Source organism: Lutjanus erythropterus, chromosome 23 (genome assembly GCF_056507025.1).
Source record: "Lutjanus erythropterus isolate fLutEry1 chromosome 23, fLutEry1.hap2, whole genome shotgun sequence".
NCBI classification, from domain to species: Eukaryota; Metazoa; Chordata; class Actinopteri; order Lutjaniformes; family Lutjanidae; genus Lutjanus; species Lutjanus erythropterus.
The window spans coordinates 13603852-13614298 of NC_139339.1; the positions used below are offsets into that span (position 1 = coordinate 13603852).

The 10447-nt window shown below is 40.4% G+C and overlaps 1 protein-coding gene across 3 annotated transcripts in view; it reads right to left on the bottom strand.

Annotated features, from left to right (window-relative positions):
• The window catches only part of stim2b (stromal interaction molecule 2b), an 88498-nt gene extending 81428 nt beyond the window's left edge, over nucleotides 1–7070 (bottom strand). For all 3 annotated transcript variants that reach the window (XM_084711925.1, XM_084711926.1, XM_084711924.1), the window contains exon 1: nucleotides 5908–7070. In XM_084711925.1, the coding sequence (XP_084568051.1) occupies nucleotides 5908–6040 (133 nt within the window). In that variant the 5' untranslated portion in view covers nucleotides 6041–7070. The remainder of the gene's footprint in view (nucleotides 1–5907) is intronic.
• Nucleotides 7071–10447: the final 3377 nt, after the last annotated feature.

Genomic DNA, 10447 nt, shown 5'->3' on the forward strand with positions numbered 1-10447 from the left:
CCTCAAGCGTGTGTGAGCGTGTGAAGGTTTGATAGAACAGTGGCCAACCAGCAGCGACGGAAGTATCACAAAATGCAAATTCCTCTGTTCCCTGCAGTACTTAAGCTAGCACTGGTGAGATAGGTAAATGTTGAACCTCGTTTTCAAACAAATCCCTTTATTATTGTGACCACTCTGCTCTGAGATAGCCAGTGTCACCTCTGATTTAGCTATGTAAACAAAGAAATATTCAGTGAATTCTCTCCAAACTTGGACAAGCTTAATGAGTTATAGATCATATACATAACAAGTTGGGTGTGAGAAGGTGTCTGTGTAATTTAACCTACACCAGTCAGTTTCTCTGTGAGTTATGTAAAGCTTATGCTAAATGGGGTCCGTGTATCTAAGACAGCTATCATCCAGCAGGCACATTACTTGAGGACTGGATGTTCCTTGCAGCCTGAGGGAAGCGCTTTGTTTGTTGAAACGGCAAACAAATTAAATACACCATTAAAACAGGGGAAGACCACGTTCACATTGCCACTTAACCCCTTAACAAATACCTCATCTTCTTTTTGCATGTTTTGCTGATTGTTCAAAATTCTATTCTCATTTTCTTCCTCAAGGTGCAAAGAAATGATTTATGATTCCTATTGTTTTCTTTAAAGAAAAAACATATGCATACTGCAGTGCATGCAAGTGGTTTTACAATAAACCAGGAACCCAAAATGAGGAACAAAGACCTGAAAGATGCCATGTTACTTTAACTCTGACAGACTGCGAAATGAGTGTTAACACCAGCACAAAAACAACTCCACACTGTGACATTCATGGGCAACTGGTTATCTGCACCAAAAACATCAATAACTACTTGAGCGCCTGATTCATCTTTGACTTTCTTCCAAGATAAAGGATGTTCCTGAAAGACAAAAAAAAAATATATACGTCTTCTAGACCTCAATAAAAATAATGATGACAGCCAGTTGCAGTTAACTATGGTACAATTATCCGTCAGGAAGAAGAATTCAGAAGGATGAGTCTTTCGTCTTGTTGGTTGTTGACATTACTTTATACTGAGATTTCTACACTTTTCAGACCTAGCAGAGAACTCTGATGTTACCAAGTTCTTATCAAAGGTGACAACTGCTCACATACAACAAATCGCCATCCTCCCTGCTTTATTTCTACAACTAAACTCCAGCTCCTCTTAACTCTGGACCTGGTCTTTTGAAGATCCTAAATCACAAGAGAGCTGCCTGACCCACCAAATGTTAAACCCAATCCCCACCCACCCACCCACCAGGTCTCCTCCCCCCGACCACTCACAGCAGGGAAAATGGCAGCTTTGAACCCTAAACTGCTTCAATAACAAGAGCCTCACAGCCTCTTCTCTAAATGCATTTACCAGAGCAAGAATTCCCTGCATTGCTATTGCATGTGTGTGTGGCAATTACAGGAACAAACTGAAGTGTGTGTGTGTGTGTGTGTGCAAATATACCTGCAGACAAACATAGTTGTTCACATGGACAATCATCACTCAACAATGTAACCTAATTTCTGAACATGTGCTCATCCTAGAGTAAGTGTCAAGACTGAGACTGTTCTTCTCCACCTGTGCATGACGGCCACCTCTCTGAACTGCTGCGATTCACACATGTGGTGACCACACAGACATTGTTGCAGCTGCAGCGCTGCTATTGGCAGCTCTAGCTTTCTACACTGAGTTTACAGAAAAGTTTTGAAGACAAGTGAAGAGTCGTAACCAGAAAGCAGTGTGGAAACGTGCACTGGAAACTTTCACATGAATTTTTCACATCTGTGACATAAGGCTGTGTGATGTGGCTTGTAAATTATATCTTGATTTTTTTAGGCTATTCTGTGACAGCATAAATTCTCAAATAATGCAAACATGTGATGATCTTATAGAATATGATGTAGTGCTGTAGATTAAACCACGTAGTTAAAAGTAGCACAACCTTAAACATCTACAGCAGTAAAATGTAACATATATATTAATGCAGCAGTTATATTGATCCAAAAACATATTAGTAAAACACTAGCAGGGACCATTTTACTGCAGAATGAGCAAGTAAATAGATTTTGCTTTAACTGCTGTAGTGCAAAACTGACTATTGGTCATCAGTAACGTGAATATAATGAGTTAACTGTGTGACTATTAACATGGCCACCAAAATGAAAAGCTGAACCATAGTTTAGCATGTAGCTAAAATGCTAAACTACAGTAATAGTAGCACCAGTGGAGAAGAGCTAATTTAAGTTAGCTTACATTAGCTACTGGTCATACCAGACCAAAGGCCCAAATGCCAACTTAGACTGTAGCAACACAACCTTTTAGTGTATTGAATTGAGCAATGGTGTGTTTTATTCCCTATGGATTCAACCTTCCATTTGTAAAAAGAACAATGTGTTATTTCTTCTCTTAAAGGTTAGACAGTCACTGCTTTAAAGCTTTAAAACGGACCTGGAGATTTGTGAAAAATGCAACACACCTCAAAAGCAAAGATTAAGGGCATTTTAGTACGTCACAGCAACACAATCACAATTCAAGATTCACTGAGGCAGCTGTTAATCTAGAAAGGAAACCCTGCATATACAGGAGCTACACAAACACACACACACGCAGATTTGTGTTTTCCTCTCCTGACACCAATAGCAGTGAAAAGGCAGCTGACCTTTCCAGGGAGCCGGCTGGGAAATGGGTAACGCTGCGGTCATGTTTACTGACACTGTATTAAGTCACCACTATCTTCATTGTTCACAGGGAGAGAGGACTGACATCGTCCCTTTACACCATCGAGCTGTTGTTGTGGGAATGGACAAGTGTGCCTTTGCCTTATTAATCAATAAACTGTATATCCTCGGTTTATTTTCAGGAGCTGCTTAACACTTGTAAACAGACAGTCATGAATGCTTAACAGCTGTCTGGGATGAGCTTTATTACTTTCTCCAGCAGCCTTAACAGACACGCAGGCAGGCAGGAGTCAGACGTGTTAGATGAACATGAATATATAGATGAGTCTATGGGCCTCCATTTACAGAGCTTTGCATGTGTGTTCTGTGTCAATGTTGGCTGTGCAACACAGAACTCATTTAGTATTTGTGCAAACAGCCCAAAGCGAAAAAGCATCAGAAAGTTGACACTTTAAATTTACCTTCATGGGATTTCACTCGAAACCATTCAAAAAAAAAAGAATACTAATATTTGCATCAGCGTCACCTTTTTGAATAATCCTCGATGATCAGCCTTAAGGGTTTGTGAAATACAACGACATCCGCTGGAGGTAAATGTTTCACTAAGACACTATATGTAAAACCTAGGATGTGGTTTTAGCTTGAAGGTTGATTATTAGACTTAGACTGGAAATGTACTGGAGCTCTCAGCTGCACTTGGTGGCCTTCATCAGTCGGTGTAGCTTGGTGAGGAGATCATGACAAGTTTTTCTTTCCAAAGGATGTCATGATTCTCCAAATCCACTATTTAATTTGACTTTTGAATTCACGGTCATTCCATTCAATTTAATTTTTTCACTGATGGTTATGCCATTGTCAGACAATAGAGTGGATTTGTAAAGATCAACAGATCATTGGCTTTATGACTAACAACTGTCATTTACATGTTAAAATTATTATTTTCTTTTTAGATTTTTGCCTTTATTTTGATAGTAACAGCTGAAGAGCAGACAGGAAAAGGAGTAGCGAGAGAGGGGAGGACATGCAGCAAAGGGCCACAGGTCGGAGTCGAACCACCAGCAGGTGCAAAGGAGAGATAGCCTCAGTACATGGGGAGCACCCCACCAAATTCTTCTTTAAACAGGTCTTGTCTACATGATATCAAGTGTGATACAATGGCCATTCTTCTTCAGACATCTGCTGTAGAGATGTCAGTTTAAGTTAAAGCAACTGCACTCCAGTGACAAAAACATCAATTTTTGCCTCTCTGGCCTACAGCTGCTGACTGCGGCACTCTCAGTACCGGACAAATTTCAAAAAATGTTGTCCTTATAGTCACTTAGACACAAATACATTAAATCAGGGTCCAAGATGTGGTAAATAATGAGCTTTAGATGTGCCACTAGACACAAAAATATGGGACAATAGGGTCCAGATTAAATAAAATACAAAAATTACGCTTTAATCTGTTCAAAAAATCAAAATCCAAAACCACCAGTTCAATGTTTTACAGGGGGTTTGTGCCGGACTGTTTCTTGGCCCGGACCAGTAACTTCCTGGACTCTCCTCTGGTTGCCTGGCAACTGGTCTCAGCCAAGAAACCGTGTCCTGACAAGAACACAAATACACATATTTCCCAAAATGTCAAACTATTCCTTTAAACTCTAGCTTGTGTTTGAGGCTCTTTTATGTTTGGAGCTTAGTTAAGACAGACAGCAGAGTTAGAACAAACCATCCGGTGCATGAAAAGAAATAAAAGGCTTAAAGCACAACTGTGCACAAATCTCTGCAGGATTGGACAAAACAGATTAGTAAGAACACTGACATGAAAATATTTATCAATGTCCACTCCGGTTACGTATCCACCAGTTACAACAGATACCTTGAGTAATGTTTGACCTTCGTCATAGACGCCGTCTATGTTGCTGACAAAGACTGAGGTTGTCTGACTGGATGAAAGCAAGTGGTTTTCACGGTAAAAGCAGAACCTCAGGGAAAATGAAAGGAAATTATCATCTTTAAAATAACATAAAATAACACTAACCACCACTAACAGACTGAAAACACATGAGCATTTACACTAGCGATTATTTTCATTATCATTTAATCTGCCAATATTTTTATAATTAATCGTTTTGTCGATAAAATGTCAAAAAAAAATCACAGAAGATGTTCATGACTATTTCCCAGAGCCCAAAGCGACATCTTCAAATTGCTTCTTTTGTCTAACCAACAGTCCAAAACCCAAAACCTCTTCATTTACTATCATAAACGACAAAGAAACGCAGCACATCCTCACATTCAAGAAGCTGGAACCAGCAAATGTTTGAAAAATTGCTGAACTGATTAACCTGTTATCAACATATTTGGCAACTAGCGTCCTTTGGATTAACTGATGTTTGCATCCCGCAGCTGTGCCTTATTTATTTGTTTGTTTATTTAACTCATTTTTAAAAATCACAACCAGGGACATCAGCTGCAAATTAGCATCAGCTATACCCCTTATAAACATTATCTATGTTGCAAAACTTCTCCCACAAAACAGTGTTTATCTGTTTTGTCCTTGTTAAATAATCATATAAAACAAAAGAAAATGCCCTTAATATACATTTTTCTCTCCATGTCTGGGCCTTTATTTAACTCAGTTAAAGCATCTGACATGTAAAGCCTGTTAAATGAGCAACCAATCAATACTGGCTGGTTAAAACAGATGCAAATAGATGGAAATCCTCCTCTCATTAGGTTATGTCAATAGCACAATTTCAGAGGGGGGTCACCTGTGGCCTTCTGGCAATGATTAGCACAACACCTCCAAATGTAAACAGAGAGCATTTAGGTGAGCTCCTGTCAGTCTAATTCATAGATATATATGGATTTGTCTCATCAAGATGTATAGGTTTCCCCTCCACAACATCCTCAGTGACACATGAAGGGCACCATTACAGTAAATACTCATGCCCTCTGTGAGGATGCATCCTGCATTCCTGTCATGTCATGCATTCCTCGGCAATGTAGAGAGGAGGAGGGGGGGAAAAAAGGTGAATGTCGACATAAAATGCATCACTTTCCATTAATCCCCCCCCCTCTTCCAACCCCCCCGCTGCAGGGTATTCCTCGGCTTTCCCCGAGAAAGCCACAGGGAACAAGGGGGGGGGGGGGAGATGAGGGGGGTAACACTGTACATGCGTAAGTAAATTGGAGACACTTGTATCCGACATGGATTTGCCGCTTGCTTACCTGTCGTGGCTACATTTGCAGCATCAGATGTCTGGCTGGGTAGATCATTCGAGTAAGTGCACTCCAAGCCCAGTACCGCATAGATGACGAGTCCACGTAGCAATACATTCAATACCTTGTGGATGTAACTCATGGTGGAAAAAATGAGGTGAAAATCTAGTCTTTTTCGTGTCCGCGGGACTGGAAGATGAGGGGGGGAAATCCCGAGCACAGAAATGATATAGAAATATGTCACACAGCAATAGCCAGTCAAAAATAATAAATAAATAATCAGTCCTTTTTTTAAGCAGAAGTAGAAAATATGTGGTGTCACCTGGAAAATGCACCAACTTAACAACAAAAGGGGGGGGGGGAAATTCCCGCAGTACAGTACAGACTAGTTTGCAAACCTACCGGCTGCACTGTCACAAAACCTTACAGGAGCGTGAAAAATACCAACAAAATAATAGTTCATGGTGGGTCAAACGACAAGCCAAACTACTTTGCGAGGAAGACAGGCTTAAAAAGGAAAAACTGCAATGGTTTTACTGGCTGTTTCACAGGGGAGACTGCTGCGAGCCACAATACAGAACCCCATATCGAAATTTGCCAATTTAAGAAAATTAACCGCGTAGTGAATACAGCTAAAGGAGCAAAGCACATGCAGCCTATCTGAAGGAATTCCCTGCCCAAAACAAAAACACACACAAAAATAAAACAGGAGCTTTAAAACAAGAGCTTCAATTAATAATAAACGCCGTGTTAAAATCCTCACGTAGGCCTGTGAGTTGGAAGAAAATAGTCTCTGTACTTCCACGTACAGTATACAAACACCGGGGACAGCTTCAGCATATTGAACGTCTCATAGGTCCGCCTCTTCACACGAAAGTAGCAAATCCCATCGCATCAAAAAACACATTCGCGTCTTCTTCCTCCGTTTCCTCTAGTTAATCCTTCTGCGACCTATATCGACCGCACACGACATCCGCCTACTTTCCAAATGAAGTTTTTAAGTCAGGTTCTCGCGGCTGCTCTCCTCGCCGTGATACTGTATCCTCCTGTCATATTAGTCGCCGGCTGATGCAGACGGAGGGAGGGAGAGAGCCGGAAGTCACTGTGCAAAAAAATGGTTTGTGCGCGTGCAGCCCGGTCAGGGCTCCACCGGCGGCGTTTTATTTTTGTTTTTTTTTTTTTAAAGAGAAATTCACCGGGGTTTCACCTCCGTGTCAACACGGCTTTCACCCAGTGGTGATGGGTTATACAGCTAACTGCCACCGGGTGTTTTAGCCCCTGCTGGGGGCGGAGGGGAGCCGGGAGGGGGCGGTTTAAAGGGATTCTTGAACCGTGTCCCAGACAGAGGAATCCTCCTTAAAAACTTGGGGTTTTTTTTCTGTGTCGGGGTGACGCGGAGGATGACACCCGCTTCATTGTTCATCACGGTCTCACTCCTGTTCTGTGCAAGTTTTCCTCCCGGCGGAGCGCTCTCATTGGCTGCAGTGTCCCAACATGGCAGAGCCTGATTGGCTGGTTCAGACCAGACTTTTTGTGTCTTTTTTGAAGATGCGCACCGCGGGAAATACGGTGATCTTGATGTGGGCTGCTCATTCTGGCAAATGGATGTACGTCATTTATTATGGATTTGTCCCCACTCCTAATTTTATTTTATTTTCGGATTTCATCAACAACAGTGCAGTATATATGTATATATTATGTTTTACATTCAAATATTAAGTAAACAACACAAATAGTCATGATACATAGTATTTGTTTGTGAACTTACTGTGTGTTTACATTGATGTTTTTAATAAAATGTTATTTTAAAAAAATAAATATGATGTTAAGGGATACTACCACTGTTTTACTTTGAAGCCATCTGCTGCCAATATTATTTATTTTTGCAAGTACAGGGGCATAACTACCACTGATAATAATAATAATAAATGGGCCCAACCCACACAACTCCATACTACTAATACTACTTATAATAATAACTACGACATTTATTATTCTTTTGAAGTTGTTATTGAGTTGTTATTATTATGACCAAAAGTATGGATAGAGTATGGAAAAAAATAACATCAGAGACATCACTCACAGCCGCCCAACTTTTACTTTGGTGTCTGTTATCTGAGAAGATAGATGACAAATAGGTTGTGTTTTAAAGAATAACAAAAATGAGTATTGTAAATGAAAATAATCTCATTGGGTTCACTGCATGGCATGCTATACAAAGTTACTGACAGAGATGTAGAGATATAAACATCAATATTTGCCCAAACAAGGATTGGAAACAGCAGTTTGTCAAAAAGATCTCCACTCAAGGTCCACTTAAAATCAGTCTGCTTAAAAAGTAAGAGAGTAAGTGGACCTTTCCTTTCCAAAACAAAACAATAAACTGGCATGCTTTCCATGGCCATGTTTTTTTTAAAGCCAGGGTTTTCCCATACTGTGTCTCTGGGGACTGTCAGAGCCATCCCTTCAAATTGGGTAAAGTTCATTTAAATATTTGTTTATTGGCTTCCTCGTGTTAAAACAACACTTGATGTTACCGTGTCAACAAACAAGGAAGACCAAAGGATGATTTTGGCAGCGAAACAGTAATTTAGTTGGTTCAGTCAAAATACAAATACAGTGGTGAACATCTTTTTCACAAAACTGTTTTCACTAGAAGAGCCTTGCCTTCAGAGACCGTGTGTTAGACGGCAGCCCTGATTAAAACAGCACATCTGTTCCATCTGTTCTGTGAGATGGCTGCATGGCATACAGCGAAGAGTAGACCTGATTATAGACTCCTGGTCTGTGATCCCTCACTGAAATAACCTGTCCAACTTTCTTACTTTTACTTTTTCTTTGTATACTGAGGGTTGGTGGTCTGTTGTGTCATGAGGCTTGTTTGGCCTGTGTTTAATGATGCAGCATGCTTAACTGAATGACTTTGATTTTAAAGCCTCTGACATATTTCTGAGAAAATACTTGAACTTGAACATCACATATTTAGGTTGCGCTGAAGATGGAATTTTTTCCACATCATTTATTAATTCTTGGGATTTTATCTTAATCTTGTCCTGACACCTTCAAAATTTTTTCTTTTAATTAGATAACATCTTTTTTGGCACTTAACCTTTATTTCAACATGCAACCATATAGAAATGAACATATAAACATACTATAGGTCAAATAGCAGATGTAAGCAATGCAAAAGACCATCTTATTTGTGTTAAATTCATAAAGGTATCACAGACATAACCCTAACCTCATTCCAGCCAATATATAATCACCTATGTATATGTAACTGTACACTTCTACCTACACCTGGTAGGAAACTCTGAATATTAAATGGGAAAAAAATGGGGTGGTCAGGAGCTGTACATGCACATATACACATAAACAAGAGACCAATTACATGTACTGCACCAGTCGAGCACCTCCCCACCACTAAGACGATGGAGGGTTCGTGTCCTTGATGAGTCTTGATAGCTGCAATATTACTAGTGTCCATTCAATGTTGAGGGCATAATTCCTTTGGGGTTTGGCTGTTACGTTTTCCATCAAATAAACATTTTGCCTCCATTGTTGTACAGTTGGTGGCTTTACATAACTGTAATAATCTTTTCTGAGATCAGCACTAATGCCCCAGGCAGATATATCTGTTTTTTAGACTGTCTATCCTTTAGAGTCTTAGAGATAAGTCTACTCCCAAGATTTGTTAAATCTCCACCTGAATGTTGCTTTAATGTTGATATAATTTGGGATGATCCCAAAAAATGTGGGTATGGTCTCTGATCTTCCTTAGATACATATTCAAAAATAATTTTTGTTATAATAGTTATATGTATTTCATATACATTTAAATGCAACATGAGAAAGAACAGTAATCATAATATAGACATTACACAGAGCTCTGTTTGTACTGTGCAATTTATTATGGTTGAATCTAACCTCATAGTTATGTCATTTTATATCGTCAGTAATCAGAACATCAAGCACAGTGCTACCGTCCAAACATTTATTAAGGTCACTGTACTCGATACAGCTTTCAACCTCAGAGCGTTGATGGACAGAAGGCATATCTCCCTGCAATGCAGCCCACCAGCCACCAGGAGGTTCCTCTGTGTGAGCGAACCACACAGCAGGTATTAGTTGTCTCAGGAGGAACAGACTTCTGGGTGGGGGGCTAAAGGGGGTGCATGATAAAAGCCGTGGGAGTCCAAGTATAAACAGGTGGCAGATGTAGCAGGGACCAGGAGAGAGGGAGAGTCGAAAGAGAAGAACAGCATAATTCGATATGAGCCCGCAGAGGGGGCAGCAGGGAGGAAGGCAGCCAACAACGAAGGAGGAATAGAGCAGATGCTACATGTAGGAGGAGGGTGGTGGAGGAAGAGGAGGAGGGGGCAGACAGTCCCTCAGTACTGCTACCTGTCATTTAGTCTCCCTGCCGTGTCTCGAAATGCCTTCCAGAATACAGTACGCCCTGTCCAAATATTTACCCTGTCACACAAACCGGGAGAAATATTCAATTAAGGAGGAAGAAAGATCAGACACACTGAGGCGAGACTTGACT